The sequence below is a fragment of the Ipomoea nil genome, unplaced genomic scaffold (assembly GCF_001879475.1).
Source record: "Ipomoea nil cultivar Tokyo-kokei standard unplaced genomic scaffold, Asagao_1.1 scaffold0465, whole genome shotgun sequence".
Lineage (NCBI taxonomy): Eukaryota > Viridiplantae > Streptophyta > Magnoliopsida > Solanales > Convolvulaceae > Ipomoea > Ipomoea nil.
This window is the reverse complement of record NW_017616893.1, coordinates 1,511,316-1,536,992: the sequence shown is the minus strand read 5'-3', so window position 1 is coordinate 1,536,992 and position 25,677 is coordinate 1,511,316. Positions and strand designations below refer to the sequence as shown.

The 25,677-nt window shown below is 36.6% G+C and overlaps 1 protein-coding gene across 1 annotated transcript; it reads left to right on the top strand.

Moving 5' to 3' along the window:
- Positions 1-8,885: 8,885 nt before the first annotated feature.
- On the top strand, positions 8,886-25,086 carry LOC109173176 (DNA-directed RNA polymerase 3, chloroplastic-like). The gene is made up of 19 exons (XM_019322453.1): positions 8,886-9,729; positions 11,203-11,406; positions 11,514-11,647; positions 13,764-13,830; positions 16,024-16,082; positions 17,020-17,137; positions 17,613-17,726; positions 18,294-18,422; positions 18,790-19,206; positions 20,217-20,267; positions 20,429-20,499; positions 21,031-21,115; positions 21,270-21,422; positions 22,299-22,373; positions 22,453-22,542; positions 22,698-22,745; positions 23,022-23,136; positions 23,510-23,613; positions 24,436-25,086. The coding sequence occupies exons 1-19, from the start codon at positions 8,953-8,955 to the stop codon at positions 24,544-24,546; spliced, it is 2,922 nt and encodes a 973-aa protein (XP_019177998.1). The 5' UTR covers positions 8,886-8,952; the 3' UTR covers positions 24,547-25,086.
- Positions 25,087-25,677: the final 591 nt, after the last annotated feature.

Genomic DNA, 25,677 nt, shown 5'->3' with positions numbered 1-25,677 from the left:
TTTAATTCACAAAATTAGTCTGAATTAAAATGATATTTTCGAGAACATGCATATTTCATTATTTGTTAATGCTTTTTGTTCTTGTAAATAGCAATTTCCAAGACCCCTCTTGATGATATTAGGTTATTCTTGAGTTGTCAAGAATAGATTAAATTTGCTATTTTCTATCTTCAATTAAATCTAAAATTTGTTTTGACATTTTTTCTCTCTATTGCAACACTAAGAATTTGATTTGTTTGGTTATTGGTTTATAAACACAAAAAATATTTTCAGGAAAATAATTTTTATTTTTGTTGTTTAATTGAAAAAATGGTCTTTGTATGTTTAGCCAAAATTAGAAAATTATATATTTGTTTTGTTTGTTCATTTTTTTGAACACATAAACTATTACAAAGTTATTTCTTATAAAATATTAATTATTTTAATAATGATAATAATAATAATAATAATAATTATTATTATTATTAAAATAAAACTATAAATTAAAATTTATAATAGTTATAAATATTAATAATTATAATAAAAAGATGTAAATAAATATTTTTTAACTTGTAACTTATTATAATAAAAATAAATATATAAATAGATGAATATAATAATTCTGAATTAGGGAGAATTTAGGGGTGAGCATCGGTCGGTTATGGTTAATAACCGACGGCATTTTTTAAATCTCCATAACCGATCGAAACCGACGGAACATATACTTTTAACCGATTGAAACCGATTATATCGGTTTCGGTTGGTTATTCGGTTAACCGAATAACCGAGCATCCACAAGTAATATATATATATATATATATATATATATATATATATATATATATATATATATATAGTGTCGGTTATTCGGTGATCGCGGTTATTACACCGTCATAACTGATAAATAACCGATTAACTGAAATTTGTTTTAATCTTATAACCGATAACCGACCAAAAACCGAAATTATCAGTTGGTTCGGTTATCGGTTTTGTCGGTTTTTCGATAATTATGCTCACCTCTAAAGGAGATTGAAGAAAAAATTATTTTTGGGGATATGGGTGGAGTTGAACTATGATTTTTATTGTTTGATTTAGCCCAACCCAACTCTTTTTTTTTTTTTAAAAAATCTATTAATAACGAAGAAGGTCAGAAATACAATCAGGTGGGATACCAGCCCACTCATCTGAGACAGTCATAGAACCAGTCGCCCGAGCTAGCACGTGAGTCACATGGTTCGCTGATCTCCTAACATGACAGACGTTAACGTCTCCAATATCACTAGCAATTACACGACATTGCGCTACCAATATACGAAAAATCAGAAGTGCGAGAATTAAAAGCATTACAGAAATTAAGACAATCAGTTTCAACATCAATATTTGGACATTGTAGGGTCTTTAACCAAGTCAGAGCCTCCTTTACCACAATAGCCTCAGCCATGAACGGGTCTTGACTGCACTCGAAGCGTCCTCCTTGCGCTGCCACAAACCTACCAGTGTGATCTCGAACCACCGCCCTGAGGCCCGCTCCAGTCGCGAACAGTGTTGCATCGACATTGCATTTCAGCTTGCCGCTAGGTGGAGGCTTCCAGTCAGTGTGGGTACCGGCCAGTGTCGGTCCCCTTGGGTTCTTGCGAAAAGCTCCCGCCCAGGTCATCTGCAAAGTGGATATTCGATTACACATGCCCAAAATAGAGGGTGTAATATTTTGCTAGACAACATCATTCCTTGTTGACCATATGACTTCTATGATGGCTGCCATCTCAACCGCTTTGGCCTTGTCTGGCATACTCAAAATAGTATTCATAAGATTTTGCATGGACCGTCACTGTAGCACGTCAACCTGACGCCAAAGCTCTTTGGCATACCAACACTCACCAAACAAATGATCAATAGTCAAATAAGGGAAAGTACATAATGGACAACCACCCCCTAACCAGACATGTTTTAGCTTCAAATTCTCACGAACAGGGAGGATATCGCGAGCGCATCGCCAAAGGAGGTGCTTTACCTTCGGAGGCACCGGTAATGACCATAATTGATTCCAAGCACAAAATTCACCAAGTTGTGGCGCATGCACCTCACCGCCTGTGAGTAATTGATAACCATGTTTTATTGTGTACATTCCACGCATATCCCCTAGCCACCTCCATGAATCCTTGAATTGGTTATTCACAGGTGTCGCAAGAATTCTACGGACATCCTCCTCCACAAACAGGTCCTGTACAACTTGTGTCCCACACCCCGTGCGTCATCATTAAACCACTCACTCGGGCTTCCCGTAACTCCTCTATACACGGAGTAATTAATTGTGAGCAAGTGTTGTCAGCAAGCCAATTCCACCCCCATATTTTCGAGTCCAGGCCATCCCCAATACGACGTGCTACCCCCAGTCTGAGTACTTCCTGCCCTGCCACAATGCTTCGCCATAAGAAACTCGGGTTATTTCCCACTGTTGCTTCCATAAAACTACTTGTCGGATAATATTTTGCTTTAAGTAGTCGGCTAACCAAGGAATCCGATTGGATTAGTAGCCGCTACCCCTGTTTCGCTAGTAAGGCAATGTTGAATTCATGCAGTCTCTTAAACCCCAAACCTCCCTCCATTTTTGGTTTACACATTCGCGTCCAACTAAGCCAATGAATCCCTCTATTTCCCGTACCTCCACCACCCCACCAATAACGATTGAAACATTTTTCAATAGAATCACAAGTGCGAAGCGGTAGAAGGAACGTAGACATAGTAAAAATAGGAAGGGATTGGGCTACACTTTTGAGAAGAACTTCCTTACCCGCTTTAGAGAGGAGTTTATGTTGCCACATGCCGATGCGGTCCTGAATTTTCTCCTCAATATACCTGAAAATTGAAATTTTGTTTCGGCCAAGCACTGATGGGAGACCAAGATAGCGACCGAGATCACTAGCTATTCGGACACCGATGCAATCAGCAATTATTTCCTTCGTCACCATAGTGGTATTCAGGCTGAAAATGGCGTTCGATTTCTCATAATTGATGAGTTGACCGGATGCCCCACAATACAAATCAAGGCATTCTTTGATCTTTATGGCTTCAATTTGACTTGCCCTGAAAAAGAATAGGCTATCGTCGGCAAAAAGTAGGTGAGTAATAGCCGAAGCACCCCGGGCTATTCTCACCCCATGAATGTCGCCTCGGGCCTCCGCCTGTTGTAACAAAACGGACAACCCTTCGACACACAAGATAAAAAGGTACGGGGATAAAGGATCCCCTTGACGTATTCCCCTCGTAGGGACTGCCCGCCTCCATACCATTGACCATAATAGCGTAGCTAACAGTTGTAACGCACAACATTATTAGGTCCACCCATTCACGGGCGTATCCCAACGCCACTAGCATCCCTTCGAGAAAACCCCACTCCATTCTGTCATAGGCTTTAGCCATGTTCAGTTTGAGGGTTGTCCATCCCATATTTCCAGAAGTTTTCCTTATAAGAAAATGGCCAATTTCCCCAGCTATAATAACATTGTCCGTTAGGAGCCTTTCAGGAACAAACGCACTTTGGGATTGTGACACGACTTGTTCAAGGGTTTCCTTGAACCTATTAGCCACCGTCTTGGCCAGCACTTTATAAATGACGTTACAAAGTGCAATCGGCCTCAAGTCGGATACCATCATGGGAATCTTTTTCTTAAGAATCAACACAATAATGGATATATTTAGGCCCGGAAGTAAGGTCCTGTGTGTCACACAACTTAAAATAAAGACCGTCAGGTCATGTCCAAGAGTCGGCCAAAAATGTTGATAAAAGGCTAGGGACATACCATCAGGCCCGGGAGCTTTCTCCGAGTAGAAAATAAAGCTGCTTTCACATCCGTCATCGTGAACGGTTTCAAGAGAGAGATATTCATCTCATCAGTTACACGTTTCTGGACCCGATGAAACAGGTCAGAAGAACTATTACTGGAGTGAAAGATAACTTCAAAATACCTCAAGATTTCTGTAAACATGGCCTCCCCCTCTCGCCAATGCCCATCCTGGTCCTTTAGTCGTTGCAAAGTATTGCGTGCCCGTCGGGATGTGGCTGATTTATGAAAGAATTTGGTGTTTGCATCGTCGTGCTTCAACCACAACTGTTTGGACTGTTGTCTCCAAAAGAGTTCCTCCTGATTTAGAAGCTCCTCCAGTTCCCGTTCGATGTGTAAAAAATCAATTATTGCCTGTTCTCCGCAGTCCTCCCTTAGTTCAGCAAGTTTATGTTTGAGTTTTGTGATCCGGTTGCCAAAATAACGGAAATGCTCACGTCCCCATTTCCCCAGCCGCGCCCACAAACCTCTATACACTGTTGAAAATTTTGCCCCATAGACTGCCGCCGGGCCTCATCAACCACCTTCGCACACCCATCCTCCAATAACCATGCAAACTCGAACCAGAAGGTACGCATGGCTGCTCGAGCCGGTTGCGAGTCCAGATCCACGAGAATCGCATTATGATCGGAAGATTGCATGTCAATATTTCGGACCACTACCTCATCATACAATTCTGTCCATTCTACCGTGGCCACAACCCTGTCCAATCTTTCTTCTACCCACTCGGCAGTACCATGCCCGCGTTCCCATGTAAACTTGCCCCCCACCATCCCTAGATCACTCAGCATACAATCGCTTAAGGTGTCATTGAAGCCTTCAATAAGTGAATCTGGATGCGAATGTGCACCCCTCTTCTCCGATAGGCTCCCTATATCGTTGAAGTCCCCCACAACAAGCCAAGGCAATGTTGACTTATCTGTGAGTTGTCTGAGAAGATCCCAAGTGAACTGCCGATTCGTTCTGTCCGGATGACCATAGAAACCGGTAAGCCTCCATTTCGGACGTCCTGGGATAGAAATCTCCACATCTATATGATGTGTGGAATAGCCCATCAAATCTACTGTGTCAACATCCCTCCAGAATAAAGCCAGACCACCACCCAACCCCACACGATCCACTTGCAACACACCTTCAAAACCTAATTTTATTTGTACCTGTTCCACCTTGTTCTCGGTCGCTTTCGTTTCCATTAAGAAAACGAAACAGGGCCGCTGCTTGGACACGACGCCCAAGAGTTCTCGAACTGACCGGGTGCCGCCCAAACCCCGGCAGTTCCAGCTTAAAATGCTCATTGGGCTTGGCGAGTCTGGTCCACCAGACTCGCTGTCATCAGATTCTTGGCATTGTCTCCCAGCATCACATCTTCCTCCTGCATGCTTGAGGACGATTATGTCTCCTCACGGCGTCGTTTGAGATCCCACTGAAGCCCACTATTATCCTCCATGGCCATCACAATAAGGGGAGACGGTCCAGCAGCCGGGATGTTTGACGGCATAGTGGGCTGCGTATGAGAAGAAAGAATCCACTTAGCTCCTACTGGCTTCACTTGGCGACGATTACCTGCACGCATCCATGACCCGAACGGAAAAGCTTCCGGCTCTATCCCCTCTTCATACACTCTTTTGCAGAATTTATCTGAATGGCCGAGGACACCACAACAAAAGCAAAATGTGCTGAGCCTTTCATACCGGAAATTTATCCATTGCACTGTACCGTCCTTCCTTAGAATTTTCATTCGTCTCTTCAGTGGTGCCGCGACAACCAATTTCACTCTGACGCGCATAAAACTGCGCCATGATCCCCCAAAATTGAGCGGATCAGTGGCAATGAAGGATCCAATATAATTCCCAATTCGTGTTAGGAATTCAGTGTAGGCATACATGGTCGGTAGCCCATAGACCTGGATCCAAAAGGTTATGGCATCCAGCTTGATCTCCTCTGGTCTGGAGTCCGACGGAACTACCTCACAGATTAGCATGTTATTCTCAAAAGTCCACGGACCTTCATCGACGACCCGTTGGAGATCTCTCTGATGCGGGAATTGGAACAAGAACAGCTCGTCCGTCAGAGGCACCACATGCATACCCATAACCAGCCGCCAGACGGAGGCCATAACCTGCTGCATGTACTCAAATTTGATCGACCGATCAGTAAGGAATCGCCCCACAAGATTATGGAGGATCGTCGAGTCAGGATTCGCTTGGATCACGGGCTCCTCCAGGCCCCAGTTTCTTCCTTAGCCAACGACATAATGGCGCATCGTTCTTCAATCTGCCGGATATCCATGTCGGAATACGAATTGTAGGGAATACCGATGAGTAACACAAAGCACACTTTCACAAAAAAACATCATCACAACGCTTATAAAACCCTAGAAGCCTAAGGAGACACTCTCTCAGATTGTGCTAAAAGAGGGGCCACGATCCGATTGAAACAATCACGCACGGCGGACATGATCAGAACTCACTACTTTAAATATTTTACCCAACTCATATTTAATTAGGCATAGATTAAAAAAAAAAAACTCCGAACTAATGAAATTGAAGAAAAAAATCAATTTTTGTTGGTAGGTTGGGCCAATATTTTTATTGATTGGTTTATCTTAGCCCAATCTATATATTAATCAGATTTATATCCTACACCACGGCGAGCGTTGCATTGTGAGCCCAGATGCAAAACGACGTTGTTTCAATTTTTTTTTTTTTTAAAATTTCACTACCCAGTGTTTGGCAGTTAATTTTCCTTAAAAAAAATCGCATATGCAAAAATGTACATAATGTTATACTAGAATACACATAATTGTATACATGAATGTACATAATTATATAACAAAATACACATGACATACTCTTTTTTTTTAAAAGATAATACACATAATCTAACATAATACATAATAAACATAAACTTTTAACATAATACACATAAACTCTTAACATAATACACAAAAATTTCCTGATTCGGATGTATATAATTGTATAAAAAAATATACATAATTGTATAAAAAATGTACATAATAAAAAATATACATAATTGTATAAACAAATATACATAATCATGTCAACTTCCTACCGCGCCTCCCAAAACGACGTCGTTTTGGGAGGCACTGTGCGCCGTGGTGCAAGGTATAACGATTGGTCATTGATAAATATAGGAGCGTTATGTCTTGGACCCGTGTCCACCATGTACATGGTGGACACGTTGTACATTCATAATTTCTACTGTAGATTCACAATTTCTATACTGTAGATTCATAATTTCTATACTGCACATTCATAATTTCTGTACTGTAGATTCATAATTTCTATACTGTAGATTCATAATTTTTATACTATAGATTCATAAAATTTACAATGTAGATTCATAATTTCTATACTGCACATTCATAATTTCTGTACTATAGATTCATAATTTGATAACTATACAGTTTAGAAATTATGAATCTACAGTACAGAAATTATGAATGTGCAGTATAAAAATTATGAGTCTACATTATAAATTTTATGAATCTACAGTTTAGAAATTATGAATCTACAGTATAGAAATTATGAATGTACAATATAGAAATTATGAATGTACAGCGTGTTTACCATGCACATGGTGGACACCGGTCTATAGCATAATTTGCCATAAATATAGTATGCCTACACTAAAGAAATTAAAGAAAAAAATAATTTTTTTTTAAAATATTTTGAGCTATGGATAAGTCGTTATATCGTAGACCGCGGTAAAAAACGGCGCCGTTACCGTTAACGGGGGCCGCATATTTGGTGTATTAAACACCAACTGACACTACAGTATATATATCTAAACCGACACTGCCTCACGATAAATGAAACCGCAGTTATATCAAAATGATACTGTAGTTGTGGTGAAGTGAAACTGTAGTGTATATAAAACGAAACTGAATAACATTTCACATATTTGAGTGTATATTGTACAATGAAGCTGTAATTATATCAAAATGATAATGTAGTTGTGTTTTAATAAAATTATAGTGTATATAAAATAAAATTAAATAACATTTTTACATATTTGAGTCTATAAATATCGAATGAATTTGTAGTTATATCGAAGTGAAACTGTAGTTGTGTTGAACTGACACTGCAGTGTATACAAAATGAAACTGAATAACAGAGTTACTTTTTGCGGAAGGGTGCTGAACAGCGGGAAACGGATGCCGTTTCTTTTCATTAAACAAAACGACGTCGTTTTGACGCGCGATGCATGATCGATCATGCACCGCGATGCACGATATAATTTGCGGCTATGGATTGGGCAGATCAAGACTTTTTGTTATTTGACCCAGCATGATCATACCCATATTTTAACCGGACTAGCTCAACACAATTAAATTTAACCAGATAAATGACATGCCAACCAACACATTTGATACCACTCAATGTGTGAGAGAACTAAGAGTGAGATAAGAATCAGAAAAATGTCTTTCCGCAAAAAATGGATCATTTTTCCTTTAACCGGAATAAATATTTTTCGTTGATAACCAAACACTAGAAAACTTATAAAATGACTCCCATAAGTCATTTCTTGAGTTTCCAAATGGATGATTACTTTTGTGAAAAATTCTTATGTCTATGCTTTTTTAGTTTTTTATTTACTTTCATCCCTTCGTTTTTGACAAATTATACTGTAGACCATGGTCCACATTTCAAAGTGAACTAGTAAATATTTATTTTTATTACTACAAGTTTATTTATATATATTATGCTAAAATAAACTTGTAGTATACTAAAAATAAATATTTGTCAAAAATATAATGAACATATTAAAACTCAACCAGTAATATAATACAATAAAGAAATATATGTGAACATTTTTTTAAAGTAAAAGAGTATTGTAAGGATGTAGAGAAAATAATGAAGGAATTACAAATTCAATAATGTAAAAATATAATCAATTTTGAAAGTTAGAAAGTATTTTAGGAGTAACGTTAACCTATAATAATTCTATAAATTTAAAATTGTAGCCTTAAAAAAAAGATTATTTTCAATAAAAAAATTTAAAATTGTGACAAGGTAGAAATATCCTAAATTGGGGAAATGGGAAGGGAGACAGTGGGGGGTTTAGAAGGGGTTTTCTTATCCACTGAAGAAACTCGAGCTTCTATTCCATGGCTTCCACAGCCTATTCTCTCTACTCAATACCTCACTTCTCCGCTACACGGAGACTACCCCAAAACCCCCGTGCCAATCCTAAACCAGAAACCACTGAACCACTCGCTGTGTCGCAAAGCCCACAACTTTTGAAGATTCACACTCTCAAACGGGCAAAGCCTCTTGTTTTGTACGCCGTTTCAGTTTCTAAAGACGAGATATTGACTCAAACCCAGGAGGATATATCAAATTCGCATAAAATCTCCAATGGCTCACTCGCGATTTTGCCCGAGGAGTCGACCAGGAGAGTTTTCGTGCAAGACCCACCTTGGATTTCTTCTCTTTTCTTGAGCAACAATTTGTTCGTTAGGGCTAGGGAGATCGAACGGGCCAAGCTGAGGATTCGCGAGACCAACAGGAACAAGTACCGTTTGTTGAAGAGGAGGCAGGTGAAGGCGGAGACTGAGGCATGGGAGAAGGAGGTTGAGGAGTACAGAGAGCTTCATAGAGAAATGTGTGAGAAGAAATTGGCGCCAAACCTTCCTTATGTGAAGAAACTCTTCCTCGGGTGGTTTGAGCCCCTGAGAGATGCCATAGAGAAGGAGCAGAAGACTCAGAGGACTAAGAAGAACAGGGCTGCTTACTCGCCTTACATTGACTCTTTGCCGGCTGATAAAATGTCCGTCATTGTGATGCATCAGATGATGGGGTTGATGATGATGTGTGGCAACGAGAATAAGTATGTTCAAGTACTCCAAGCTGCATTGCAGATTGGCACTGCAATTGAGAATGAAGTAAGCATTGCATTTAAAAAAAAAAAACTTTTTGGTCATATGTTAGGCTTTTGCTCTTATAGTGAGTATATTTCTGTTAATTATTTTAAGATGTGTGATATTTACATGGGTTTAATTGCATGTATTTTGTTGGTCTAAGAGTGCTTCTGTAGTGTGTCAGTGAAATTTCAAAATAAAAACTTTATTTTCACAAGTATAATTTATAGACAAGAACCATTTGGTAGGTAAAACAAACAAGTCTGGTATATCATTTTAGATTCTTGATTCATGATAGGCTTTGAGGTGCATATAGGCTTGGTTATGAACTTGTAAGAATATAAAAAATCTTAGGAAAAAAAATGGAGAAAGTTTGGTTTTGGTCCCTCCCTACAGTGAACACTATCAAACATAGTAATTGACTTTGAATTTGCTCAATTACAATTCTTTGACTTTTGTGGCAGCATTATTTTTGGTCCTTATGTTAATTTTTGTGGCTAGGTCCGTTAACTTCAATGCCGTTTTTGTAAATCTATTATTTTGTTTCGTAAGTTTTTCTAATTTAATCTTTTAATTTAATTTGGAAGATGAACCGTAAAAATTAGTTATTTATTTATTTATTTATTTAAATTAGAATAAAATAGATTGAAAGATAAATTGTGGAAACCAAAAAAAATTATGAACACACAAAGATGTCCTTGGTCAGTTGGTCTAACGCACTTACCCCAAAAACTAATGGAATGATCAAAATTGATACTCTCACAAAAGTAAGAGAATTACAATTGGACGAATTCAAATTTGAGGATTAGTTTTGAGAATTCACTATATTTGGGGGACCAAAATTAAGCTTTTCTCAAAATAACGAGCTTTAGGCTGTCTAGTTGCATGATTGCTAAACCTTTGGACTGTGCTTTAAGGAGTAGATTAAATAGTAGTTATAAATGCCTGTCTAATTATCCATTGCTCTTAAAACCAGAATTATCAAATATTTCTGTGAGAGAGTAGGATTTCTCATAAGAATTTCTGAAGTCATTATCCCCTTGAACTATAAGCAATTATAGGGAAAGGCAGACCTTACTTTCTTGATTCGGTTGTTATTTTATATACTTATATAGTTTATATTTTTAATTATTTTCATGAAACTAAACTTAGGTCACTCTTCAGTTTGTTTAAATCGGTTGCAATTGGTGGATAGTTGACCCTTGAACCTTGAAATTAGAGCTGAACTGGTCAATTTGTAATCCCAGCTGTACTTTCAAGCTCCTCATTTGCTTCTTATTTGAGCTCTAACTTGAACAGGCAAGCTTTGGTGGAGTCTTGCTTCTATTGAACTCCTTAATTACGCTCACATGGCATCTGAAATGAATAATATTCTTGCAACCTTGCTACTCAAAAATGGAATATCAATCATGCCAGGCTTAGAACATGCGAGAACACCCTGTAGTATAAATGAAATTGACTTTTGGTGTATTTGAATTCATTAATAATGTTTATCAGGTTAGAATTCATAGTTTCTTGGAGAAAACGAAGCAACTCAAGAGTCAAACAAATGAAACACCAAAGCAAGAGGATTTAAGCAGGGATCCAATATGGTTAAGAAAGCGGATACAATGGCTGATTAAAAAGAACAGACTAGTTCAAGTGCAAAAATTGTTGAAAAACGAAGAATTTGAGCCTTGGGGTCAAGAAATAAGGGCTAAGGTATGCTTCTGTCTGTTTCTGTTTGCTCTAGAACTAATAATGAATGAAGTCACCTGCAGTTGCATGGTTTTCCTTTGACAAAAATTTCATTCTCTATTCTCATGCAGTTGGGATGCCGTCTTATAGAATTATTAACGGAAACAGCTTATGTGCAACCTACAATCAATCAGTCAGCTGATAGTCCTCCTGATATTCGGCCTGCATTCAGGCATTCGATAAAAATTACTTCAAAAGGTTTTGGGTGAGCATAATTATCTTTAAGGAGCTTAAACTCTGTTGATAAATTATTCTAATGATTAAATTTCAGGTAGCTATGTATACTTTTGAGTTTAGACCATTTACACTTGAAAACCTGCACCAAGATGTGCAACAAAAAGCAATATATACAAAATAATGAATACTCTGATTCATGGTAAAAAATCTCTAGTTCAGATAACTTTCATGCTAGAACAGTATCATGTGCATCTCATATGATTTCATTAAGGATTTTTATTTCATTTTAATAGGAGTTAGGAAATACTTTTATGAATGATCCCTAAACTTTCAATCAGTTAGAATTATAATTAGTATTTACAACAAAATCTTCATTACTAGAAATAACATTCTGTTATGTTCAAAATAGGAAATTTGTTCAGTATAGAAATATTCTTGATTTTTTCTCTTGGTGTGTTGGGATAATGGCCTGAATGAATCTCACTTAGTAGGCAATTCGCTCTAGAATTTAAAGCCCCGGAATGGTTAGTTTGCATACCCTTATTCTTTTCTTTTCATTTTAAAAATTTCTTTCAATCTTTTTTCTTCATTTCTTGGTGGTTTCTTTTCTTTTGTTCTTTTTTAAACTTCTTTTAATTATTATTTCTGTCCTTTACCTATTCTTTTGAGATAAAATTCATTCTTTCCAAATGGCAATGGTATTGTTGTTTATATGGAGAGGCTTGTATATAGTTTCATACTTCTTTGTCATAAAGTATGAAACAATGCCTCTTCTTTTGAAGGATGTTACTATGTACCAAGGATTTTGTTAAGAGTCCCACATTGAAAATATAAGAGAGAACATGTGGGTTTATAAGACCATGTGTTAGACTAGGTAATTGATTGGATTCAATCTTTTAGTGTGGTTTGGCCCATGTGCATTATAGTTCAATTGACCTTGGCCCAATCTTAAATTGTAGCATGGTATTTAAAGCTTGGTTGGTCCACATTGTGTTCACCCGGTTGTCTACATACGTAGTTGATTCAAATTGACCGCGGTTGTCCACTTGAGGGGGAGTCTTATTGAAAATATAAGAGATAACATATGGGTTTATTTGATTGGAGGATTCAATGGTTTGACCCATGTGCATTATACCCCAATTGAGTGACCATGGCCCAATCTAATTAAAGAACTCAGAAAGATTTTCTTCCCAGATATACCCTTCTTCAATGTGTGTGACTTCTTCCCTGTGTTGAGGTGGTTTGTTTACAAAGGGATTGAGAAAAAGATGGTGTTACTGCTGAAGGAGAGGATCAAATTCTCAAGTTGCTTATTAGATGAATTTTAACAGAAGGAAATCTATTCTTCCGATGATCCGATGTTTAATTTGAAAATTTGCTTAAAATTAATCCATGTAGATTATAATATAATAATGAAAAATAAAATAAAATAAATATGTGGCAACCCAGTCAGCAAAAGTGGGAAGATAACCTGTTAAAAATGTCAATTGTTCTTTTTTTTCCGGGTTCAGTGGCTTATTTGGGGGTTATTTGAGTTCGATGGCTTAATTGCTCTTTCCCAAATAGTTCAATGGCTTATTTGTACTTTATCCCAAATACTTTTTATGAATAGTGTTGGCTGATAGCAAAGTTCATTCAGTTTCAGCCTGATGAATGACTTGTGAAACGTTGTTATTTCTTGTTATTTGATGTGAATGAATGTTAATTAGGAACAGGTTGCAGTTATGTTGCATTGTCTACAAGTAATATTCTATAAATAACTGAACATCCCTATTAAAATTATAAGATATGCACTTTATATTGCTTTAACTGCAAAAGTTAATGGAATTTAATTCAATCTAGGTTTAATCACAGTATAGATTTCATTTTGTTACACTAATCAAGTTTAGGTTGTTATGTATAAAATGGCTAAAGCTTATTGGATGGTATTTACTCAGTTCAGATTTCAAACAAGCTTGCATAGACAATCCGTGGATCATTAACTTACTGAACCCATTAACATAAGTGGCCTAGTTGATTTTTGTTAACTCACTTAACTGAACATATTCCTAGTGGTTTTATTCTATTCAGAGAATGTGTTTTTCATTTTAGTTTCCCTTTTAAGATTTGGTTGTAAAAAGTAACTTGCTTGGTGGTCCTTGTAGGAAGAATTTTGTGAGAAGGTATGGAGTTATAGAATGTGACCCCTTGGTTGGTGCTGGACCTGATACAGTAAGTTATTGAACTTTTCATTTTATTTTCTTTTTGTACTGCTTAAATCTAATATCATTTTTACACTTACTTTCATCTTAAGCAATGTATGATTGTATGTATACTTTCACTATCAAGGATAAGAACTTCACTATTTCTTCATTTTGTGGTTTACTTGTCCAATGTTCTCCACGTGTTGCTTGTAGAATGCAGTTCATTAGATGTTTAGTGTGTAACCAAAAATTTCTATAGGCATATCATATATGGTTAAACATGAATAATATATATATATATATATATATATATATATATATATATATATATATATATATATATATATATATATAGGGGCACGCTCTCATGCGAACGGCCGCCCAGAAGAGAAATAAGAACCATTCAGCGCCGTCCACGTGTCCAGATCAACGAATCAGATGTAATTAAAAAAAAACGACGCGGTGGAATTTTCGTAAATAACTCGAATTTTGGTGCACGTAAATGTGTTATAAGTGCAAGTAGCTGGTGCATCTTTGCAAGTAAAAAATGCAAGTAAAATCACTTACAAGTGCAAGTAATTTTACCTTGTTAACATTCGTGCACCTAGGTGCAATTATTTATAACTATAGGTGCACCTAGGTATAACGTTAGGTGCACTTATTATTGATGCATGATGCTTAGTGTAAATTTTACTTGCACCTGTAATACATTTTACCTGCACTTGTAATACATTTTACATGCACTGAGGTGCACTATATGAAACTCCTAATTGCACTTGTAATAAATTTTATTTGCACTTCAATGTTCAATTATTTACGAAAATGCCACCGCGTTTTTTTTTTAATCCGTATTTCTCATCCGTTAGATCTGGACACGTGGACGGATGGCAGTTCGCACCTGAATGCAGCCCTATATATATATATATATATATATATATATATATATATATATATATATATATATATATATATATATATATATATATATATATATATATATAGGGTGAGGTTTCTATGAGAACCAACCTCCCAATGAGTCCATGAGAACCAATCTCATCGACTCATCCATTAAAAAAATAGATCTATGGATGAGATAAATTGAGGGATTAAAAACGCGCGTGTGCATATTAAGCATGTGTATATTGTATATGAGGTGGTCTCATTTGATTATAACACTATATATATATATATATATATATATATATATATATATATATATATATAAAGGGGTGGGCTCAGGTGAGATAGGCTCCCATATAAAAAGTGAGGACTAATATGATTCATCTATTTAAGTAGATCAACAGTTGAGGGTTGCTGAAAAATATGGGGAAAAGGGGCGGGGTCAATTTTATAAATATTGCGAACTTGAAAGTTTGCAATAATTATAAAATTGACCCCTTATTTTTTTTTTACTAAAACCTTAAGCCATTGATGAACCTTGTTCTCATTTGAACCCTCCCCTATATATATGTTCAAATAAGAACGGGTTCATAAATTGTTATGATTAAGAAAATTAGGGAAAGAAATCAAGAGATTGATTAGTTGATTCTAAAATATCTTTATTATTAGATTTGATTTATTATCTTTATTAGTAGAATTGATTTATTTTCTTTAGAAATAGCAAATAATTATGGTGAGGAGCTTTAATGATTATCCTTTCCTTTTTATGCTTTATTTAGTCTTTGTAACCCTCTTATATAAAGGGGATTTTCATTCTAATAACAGGATAAGTAAACAAGAAGTTAAGTTAAAATCAGAGGTGAAAAAAGTCAGAAAACTCTCAAAAGTTCCTAATATCTTGTTCCCTAATGCCTTTAATTTATCTCTCAACATAGACAACCTGCAAACAACCCCAATAACCCTAATTGCCCTGTGACGCGTCCGTTCGCCCGAGAACATAACATCAATGGTTGAGGGTTTTAGTAAAAAATACACGGTGTTAATTTTATAATTATTGCAAACTTTCAAGTTTGCAATATTTATAAAATTGACCCCGCCCATTTTCCCCTTATTTTTCAGCAACCATCAACCGTTGATCTATCTAAATAGATGGATCAAATTAGCCCTTACTTTTTACATCGGAGCCTGTTCTCACTTGAACCCTCCCCATATATATATGTGTGTGTGTGTGTGTGTGTGTGTTTCTTTGCTACTATACATTGTTTGATTTCTCTGTTGGATAACTTTGACTCTTTGGTTAACGGAACTGAGGTCTGTGCAGGTTAAGCACACGGTGATTCCTTATATACCAATGTTGGTGCCACCAAAAAAATGGAAAGGGTGAGATACTAAATTATTGGGATAATTTCACTCAGCTCCCCTAAGGTTTTTATTTTTTATTTTTTAAAATACACCTGCATCCAAGGGCGGATCTAGGGGGGGGGGTCCATCACCCCACCCCACCCTCTTATATATATATATATATATATGTGTGTGTGTGTGTGTGTGTGTGTGTGTGTGTGTGTGTGTGTGTGTTACGTATATAACTGTAACTTATATATAAAAATAAAATGTATACACAAATTACTAAGTGTTTGAGCAGCTTAGTTGGTTGACCCTTACAATTTGATGTCATACATTCTAGGATCAAACCCTACTAGTAAAATTTACCTTGATTTTAGCTTTTTAACCCGCAAGAGGGAAGGGGCTTTACTACTTATATTGATCAATAGAGATGATATGTGGTTTATAGTGTCTTTTCTATTCAAGTCTTTTCTATTCAAACTATTTTATCTAATTGATTATTCTTCATATTTTGTCATAAATATTTTTATAGTATTTCAAAGTGTTTTAAAATTTCGCCCCACTCAAGTATATTTCTTGCTCCGCCCCGGCTTATACCCTAGTTCATCATACACATTATATTGTAATTTATAATGTATTTTGTATTTGAACCATATTATCGGTGTTTGATATTTTGTCATGGACATTTTTGAATTCATTTGAACTTTGGCCCCACTCAGAAATTTTTTTGGGTCCGCCTTGCCTGCATCCCTATTATCGTGAAAAAAGTGTTCTTTTATTCTCCCTTAAAAATGATTATCTTTCTTTAGTTCTAGTAATGAAAATGTTAGGGGTATAATAGAAGGCTAAAATATCAAATTAATGGAATAATTTCACTTTGAAAGTAGAAAACTAGAAACCCTGAGATTTAGGCCACTAACACTTAGACAACCTTCTATTTAAAACTTAGATTTCACTTGTTCCCTTCTATCAGGTATAACAAAGGTGGATACTTGTTCTTACCCTCATATGTGATGCGTACCCATGGGTCTAGGCATCAACAAGTTGCTGTTCAAAATGCTCCAAAAAAACAAATGGAGCAAATATATGAGGTGAGGGATTGATCACATATTTCTTAATGCTGTGGCATTTGGTGCACAATATATTTAAGAGGTTCTATGCTGAATGATATAAAGGGTTATATCTGATGCTTTATCTCTTTTCATGAATACAACAAACACTCTGTATTTGATTGCCATAAAAAAAGAATCTTTGGGGTAAATGAATCTGGCAAGTTTGTTGTAGTTAGTCTTCTGCTTTTGACTGCAAATGGACTATTAATTATTCCTAGAACTAGAATTAGTATGGTGGTGGAAAGTTTCTTATTTCTTTGCTTGGCAACTGTAAAATTATCATTTGAAAAGGAGTTACACCTCAGTAGACAGATAATTTGTTGGTTTTCTAATTGACTTGTATAGTTGTATTATTCTAGACTGGATAGGTGCTACACCAATGTCCTCAAGATGTCTCATGAAGAATGCAATATTGTGATGAGATTGTTCTAAGGGTTCTTTTTGGCAATTGCAGGCCTTGAATACTTTAGGAAACACAAAATGGAGAGTAAATAAAAGAATACTAAGCGTGGTAGAGAGTATTTGGGCTGGTGGTGGCAATATAGCTGGCATGGTGGATCGCAACGATGTGAGTAACTAAAATTATTTTGATGCTTACAATTATAGATACGAGTTTATAAATTTATATGCAGTGGTACACATCCATTATTTGGTAAAAGAAAAAATATGAAAATGTGAAATTCTACCATTAAAAATGTGATGTGTAGTACATGAAAAGGGTCCATGTTTTGTCTATTGCTTCCTTTATCTCTTCAGATTTAAAGTGAAAACCATAACAATCTTTCACTGAAGTTATGAAAGCCACCTCATGCTAAGACAGTCTAGACGAACATATCCTATCCAAATTGGGGCAATATTGTTGTCTTCTGGCAGTGTGATGGTGTGATGTTCTGTAGACAATCTAGTCACAAACATCATATCCATATATACTATATCCATACAGGGGTAGCAATATGGCTTCATTGCTACTCTACCAATCATTATCTTGTGTGAAATAGCAATATTGTTAATCCAAGACACAACATTATCCTGCCATATAGCTGTGTTTATGACAAACGTTAGAAAAATATTCATATTGCTATCTATTCTTTTGCTCCTTGTTGCTTGCATCATTGGTGAGACTGTTATTTTGTAGGTTCCCATACCAGAGATAGACTCCAATGATATTGAAGAAGTGCAAAGTTGGAAATGGCATGTGAGGAAAGCAAAGAAAATCAACCGAGAGAGGCATTCCTTAAGATGCGATACTGAGCTGAAACTTTCTGTACGATTTCTCTCTTTTAAATTTGAATAATTCTGTTTTCAGTTTTATTTTGGAGAAAGAAAGATTTTCTTGCAATACTTTCGTACTATAGAGAGTAATGCTTTAGTCAACATCCCTTGCTTAACTTGATTCATTTTTATGACTTAAAAGTTGATTATTGGTTTACCTAGTTAGACTAAGTACTTTAGAAGCGCGTTTGAGACATGGAAAATAATTTTTGGAGCAAGTGCATGGCAAAATTATTGCTTGGGTAGTGGCTGCTCCAAAAATTAGGACTAGATGCTTTACACTTTAATGACTTCATAGTATTGTTCTTTGCTTTGGAAAATGTTAAGGACTGAACAATGAGAGGATTTCTCTGGAACAGGTGGCTCGGAAAATGAAAGATGAGGAAGGCTTTTATTATCCCCACAATCTTGATTTTAGAGGCCGTGCATACCCTATGCATCCCTACTTAAACCACTTGAGTTCTGATCTCTGTAGAGGAATCCTTGAGTTTGCTGAAGGACGGCCACTAGGAAAGTCAGGACTACGCTGGCTGAAGATACATTTAGCAAATCTTTTTGCAGGTGGTATTGAGAAGCTTTCATATGATGCACGCCTGGCATTTGTCGAAAATCACCTTGATGATATACTAGATTCAGCCAACAATCCTCTCACCGGAAGCCGTTGGTGGTTAAGAGCTGAGGATCCATTTCAGTGCTTAGCTGCTTGTATTAATCTCTCAGAAGCTCTTAGAAGCTCATCACCGCATACTGTCATCTCCCACTTGCCAATTCATCAGGTAAGCTTCTTTTCCCTGCTGTTTGGGGGGAGGGGCTTGGGTTCCACTTCTACCTCTTTCCCTAATATAAAATTGGAACTTCTTTCTCTGCAAAGAAGGATGTCTGTCTGTTATTTGTGCACAGGCAGGATGCATCAATTTCATAGAGGATAATGTCATCATTTATATTAATTTTACTAATTCATCTATTGCTTTGAGTTTACCTTGACCTGCATATGTTGGTTTACACATTCAAGGAGATAGAGCTTTTCTGACATGGAATCAATCAATCAACTGTGGGTCATCTTAGGGAAAGGTCTCAGAATTGAGTTGCTTATTTAGCTAACATTGCCAAAACTTCATAGAGGATAATGTCATGATTGTCATCATTTATATTATTTTTACTAAGTCATCTATTGCTTTGAGTTTTCCTTGACCTGCATATGTTTCTTTACACATTCAAGGAGATAGAACTTTTCTGACATGGAATCAATCAATCAACTGTGGGTCATCTTAGGGAAAGGTCTCAGAACTGAGTTGCTTATTTAGCTAACATTGCCAAAATTTAATGGCTTCCCTTTGGAAATACAGGATGGCTGTTTCTGTTTTTGAAAACAAATCCCAACCTTCTGATTCCACCCCCCACCCCCCACCCCCCTTCTTATTTTATTCTTTAAATAACTGTGACACCTATTTGTTTCCACTACTAAGTTGTTGGAAGACATGAAAGTAGACTTTGAACTTGATGGTAGTGCTTGGACGGGAAATCTGTACCTTGTTCAAGTAGGATGTCTAGGGAAAGCTTCACTTTTCTGAGTTTGATTGACTCTTTCAATTGCCAAATGCTATGTTAAACTCTTCTGTTTCATTGATTTTTATTTCTGAATAATTATTGGCATATAGTTCACATTTTCTTCAATTACTCTGTTTTGATAAAATAATTCCTTGGTAAGTTGTGTTTTTATCTTTTTTGTTTTGAGATTCTAGAATGAATACATTTATATTTTCTAACCCCACTGTTTTTTTCCTAGGATGGCTCATGCAATGGCCTACAGCACTATGCAGCATTGGGAAGAAATAGTGTATGTAAATTTAGTTTTTGTTTTTGTAGTTGAGGGGTGGGGGGTAAGTTTTCCTACTTCTGGGTTTGAAATTTTCCTCTTTGCATGGTTTTATCTTTTCTACAAGTCTTCTTGCTTGTGCTGATAATGTTTGGTTGCCTTATGCTGGGTTGTTGTTACAGATGGAGGCAGCAGCTGTCAACTTAGTTGCTGGAGACAAACCTGCCGATGTTTATTCTGAAATTGCTCTAAGGTATATCAATAGTGTTGACATTAATTCTGTAGCTGTATTTCTGAGGTCTGTTTTGTCAGAAGCTGAAGCTTTATAATTTGAAAATTTTCAGTTCTTGAGAAACTTTTGTTCAGAAATAACACAATATTTGTTTTGACCCCACAATACTAGTGTTCAATGCCATATTGTTTTTCTGTCATAACTTTGATATGAACTTGGCTGGATATAAATTTTATATGAACAGAAAGATGAAATGTTATATGCTAAATTGGGTATTCTTGAGTGGCACTTGCTCCTGTTTCCTTAGTTTTAAGGAAGGAATTTGGTTGGCTACATTCCAGGATACTTAACACTGTATTTAGCCATTATATTGCACTATGGTCTATATGGTGAAAGTAGACAAAATCCAGGCCTTCAACTTTTAACAGATTCTTCTAGTATGACTGCAAACAGTTGGTGATATTGAAACTAAACAGCTTGCTAGTAAATAGTTCTACTTCTGCTGCATTTTTAATGCTATAATGACTCATGAAATTATCGTTCAATTATCAGGGTTCATGGTATTATAAAAGAAGACAGCCTAAAGGACCCATCTAGTAATCCCAATGCTTTACTAGCCAAACTAATAATTGACCAGGTTGTTTATTGAGGTTTCTTCTCTATAACTCTAGTTTTCTTGGATCATATAGTTTTTAAGTTAATATTTCCACTGATATATTTTGTTTTAGAAATTTCTGGCTTCAGCATCTATGTTTTATATCAACTGAATATTTGGGGTTATGAAACTTCAGGTGGACAGGAAATTGGTGAAACAGACAGTAATGACTTCTGTATATGGTGTTACTTTTATTGGGGCACGTGAGCAGATCAAAAGAAGGTTAGAGGAGAAAGGTCTTATTACTGATGATAGGCTTCTTTTCAGAGCTGCTTGCTATGCTGCTAAGGTAAGCACCATGCATCAAATACAAGTTCATGTTGTGTTTATAAGCAATGTTGTGGAAAACGCAGGAGCTCATCGGACGTTTGATGGGCACCTAGGACCCTAAATTAATTTTTTTTTTTTGATCTTTTAGGCTTTTTGTAGCAAGTGCTACTCAATTCTCCAATAAAACACAAATACTCAACCATTTTATACACTACCAAGCTTTAACAGTTCCATTCACCCCAAAAAAACACTGCTGAGTGCTAGTGATGATTGTGCATGATGTAAGAAGCCAAGAAACCAGATGGCTTGTAGCAGTGTGTATGAGCTCCTATTAACAGCTAGATTCCTTTCCCTGGCCTTGCCTCCGTGTTCTGAGCCTAGTCCGGAGCTCTTATTTGGTGTTGAACCCTTACCTCTTCACCAATAAGTACATAATACTCTTTCTAGTTCCAATCTTATGCTGGAATTTCCCCATAAATTCTCCCGCTTAGATACCATGCTATTTATTAATTTATTTGTTTATTTTTATTTATTTTTATGGAGAGGAAGTGGTAGAGATGAGAATAGTAATTTTTTTATTATTCACATATGGTATGTGTAATATACATATAGCTGATTTGTCTCTTCAACAGTTTACACATTTGCTACATGATTTGCATGTATGTGTCACTTTAGTAAACCCTATATTGTTTGTGTTGTGGATACTTTGCTTGTGCCTGTGTTTGGCAGATAGTATTAATTTGCACCGTAAGTGTGCTTCAATAGCTATCAAGCACTATTAACAAACAATTCCCCACTCTCTAGAGCTGCTTAAAAGACTACTGACCTGAAGTAATATGCAGAAAGCATGGAGTTTATCTTTTGATGAGTTATTCATCTTTGAATTGCCTAACAGGTGACATTGTCTGCTCTTGGGGAGTTATTTCAGGACGCGCGCGGCATAATGAATTGGCTTGGAGATTGTGCAATGGTTTGTGATGTGTGGTTGTTTAATAATTGTGAAAACCTTTCACATGAATTACAATTGTTGAGTGGTAAAAATTTGATAGGTGATTGCTTCTCAAAATCAACCCATTTGTTGGACAACTCCACTGGGTCTTCCTGTTGTGCAGCCATATTTTAAAAGTAAAAGACACACAGTAAGTACTCTTTTCATTTCTATTGTCTCATCCACATGACAAGACTATAGAATTTACGATTTTCTGCCCAAGGGCAATGTTCAAGTGATCAGATTTAAGACCATGCTATTGTAAGGATCTTTTTATGGTCACTTAATGCTGAAAATTCTCTGCAGATAAGAACTTCTCTTCAGATGTTGTCTTTGAAGTGCTATGGCGACTCCGTAAGTTGTCTTGTAACTGAAGCTTCTTTGTTCTTGTTAAGAATCGTACATTGAAAAAAATAAGAGAGAACATATGAGTTTATAAGGCCATGAGTTAGACTAGCTAATTTTTTGAATTTAGTCTTATAGCTCGGTTGAGTGACCTTGGTCCAATATTAGATTATAACAGTTCTCTTTTGTTTTTCCTACTGTAAATTCTCTTCTCTTATTAGTATTAACTGGATACCAAAATTTAAATCATAATGCCAACCATTTATTGCAAACCATCCATCATAGATCGAGGTCAGGAAGCAGAGAACAGCATTTCCTCCAAATTTTGTGCACTCGCTTGATGGTTCACACATGATGTTGACTGCCATTGCTTGCAGGGATGCAGGATTACATTTTGCAGGTTCGTGTGCTCCCTCCATTGCAAATCCTGGCATGCCTTGATTACCTTTATGATAAAGAAATGTGATGTATAACTTGCGAGTGATTTCTGAAACTTTTAAATAGTTGCATTTGCAAGCTGCCTCTTATATTAGAAATGGCTGAGCTATTTCAAGAAAAAAGTGTGCAAATTAAATTAACACTATTAAAATGTACCAGTATCTGAGACTCTGAGTTCAAAAAGTTGACCTCGCATAGAACACACCTGTAATTATATTAGTGGCTGTGGTGATGCAGTGTAGAACTGGGGATCATAGAAAACATATCTTTCTCGTGCTATTCTTCAGTTAAGGTATGAGTGTATGACTGAAACGAGTTTCATGTATGTATTGCAGGAGTGCATGATTCCTTTTGGACACATGCTTGTGACGTTGACCAGATGAATTGTATACTAAGAGAGAAGTTCGTGGAGTTATACGATGTGCCGATTCTTGAAAATGTAAGCATCTTATAGCCTAGCTTCTCTTTCTCATGTAAATTCTTACCAGAGTATTTAAGGCCACCTTATTCTCTCCCCCACAGTGACAATAATGTTGGACATGTATGGAAATAGGAAGAAATAGAGAGAATACGGGAAGAAGAGAAGAGAGGAATGGGGGAAGGGTATAAAAGAGGGAGAGAGAAACCTAGGGGTTGCATTAAACATCAATAGGTCATTTCTGTCTATAAAAACACAAGCAGTATTTATATTTGCTAAATGGTCCAATAATTTAATACACAGCATCATGGTTGCAGTAGGCGCTAGGCGCTAGTCGGACGGTAGAGTAGCACCTAGGCGGGTGCCTTGGCGGCTAACTAAAAAAAACAGTGCACGGGTGTGGGTGTATGTCATATATATATATATATATATATATATATATATATAAAATGAAAAAAAAATTAGCAAGGCCGAGTTAGGCGCCTAGGTGTCCAGCCTCCTAGGCCGATTTTTGCAACAGTGAACAGTATATGTGAAATAGTCCAATTCCCATGTCATTGCCATTGATTCTGCATCGGAGAATGACTGTCACTGGGGCTATGGAAACTAATTGTATGATCAGATCTAGTGATATATTCCTTTTATGCTATTGCACACTTATGTTGCTAAGCCCTGTAACAGTGAATTTCGATTCAGGATCTCAGCCTTATGCTTCAAAGTCGGGAGAAGTAGTACTAGGCAATAAATATTTATCGTTGCAGATCTCACTGAAGTTTCCAAATAGCTTCCCCCAAAAAATTTGTGTGTTCAATCTATTTACTTGCAGTTTATTTTTGTCTACAGCTGCTTGAAAGCTTCCAGGCATCATTTCCAGCATTGACTTTCCCCCCTCTACCAGAACGAGGCAATTTTGATATGCGAGAAGTTCTCAAGTCTCCCTATTTCTTCAACTGAACCGCCGCCATTCACCATCATTGCTGAAAGCCCTTCTGCAAATAGCAGCAGCTATTTCTTCTCAGACATGAATAGGCACAAGTCACATAGAAGAATTGTTGGCTCTTCGCCCATGCACGAGCTCAAATTTCTCTCGGTATGAAGATCATGCTCTTTCTTGCATAGTCTTGTCACTCGGGTGTCTCTCTGCAAAACAAAGTTAGCGCGGCAAAATTCTTGCTCCACCACACATGAGATCTGTAACATAAATATTGGCATCCCAGCTTCTCTATTACAGAAACAGATGGGAAAAGAAGCACAGTAGTACACTGCAGTTCTGCTTCTGGAGCCACCATTAAATTTAGATTATTGCTAGAAATATTTCTTTTAGATGCTCTAAAGACTAAAGGTACCTCTTTTGGGAACTCTTTAGGTGATGAATGTAACAATAGGGGTAGAAAATACTTTCTTCCTGAGTGCTGTAAAAATTTGAATACAGGCTGAACCTTGTATATTGAAAATTTTGAAGGTATAATAATATTAAAGGAAAATTGTAATTTATGTCCATCTGTAATATGCCAATTATCAGTGTCATTCCTGAATGATTAATGATTAGGGATGGCAATGGGTCGGGTGTGAGACGGAGAGAGCTACATCCATCACCCGACCCACCTTATATTTTCTCCACCCACCCCCACCCCCACCCCCACCGGGTGCGGGTGCCCACTACGGGTACCCACCACTTATCATCTTATTATGTTTTTCCAAAAATAATATTTAAATTATTTACACATAATAAAAAAATAAAATCCATTAGGGGTACTAAAACATAAATAATGGAAATATTTAAATATAATAACTAAATTGTTAATTTTTAAAAATAAACTTAGTAGTTTTGATATAAAAAATAGTAAAAAGATACACGAAGTTATATAAACTTTTATAAATAACTACATACTAGTATTTATTTTACTATTATATATATATATATACACACACATGGTGGGTCGGGTGGGGTTCTAGGCGGGTCTTGTACATAGAACCCGAATCCAACCCGACCCACCGCGGGTTTGCTTTTTTAAGACCCACCTCCGACCCACCACCCACCATCACCCAAAAAAACCCGATCCATGCGGAGTGGATTCGGGTGGA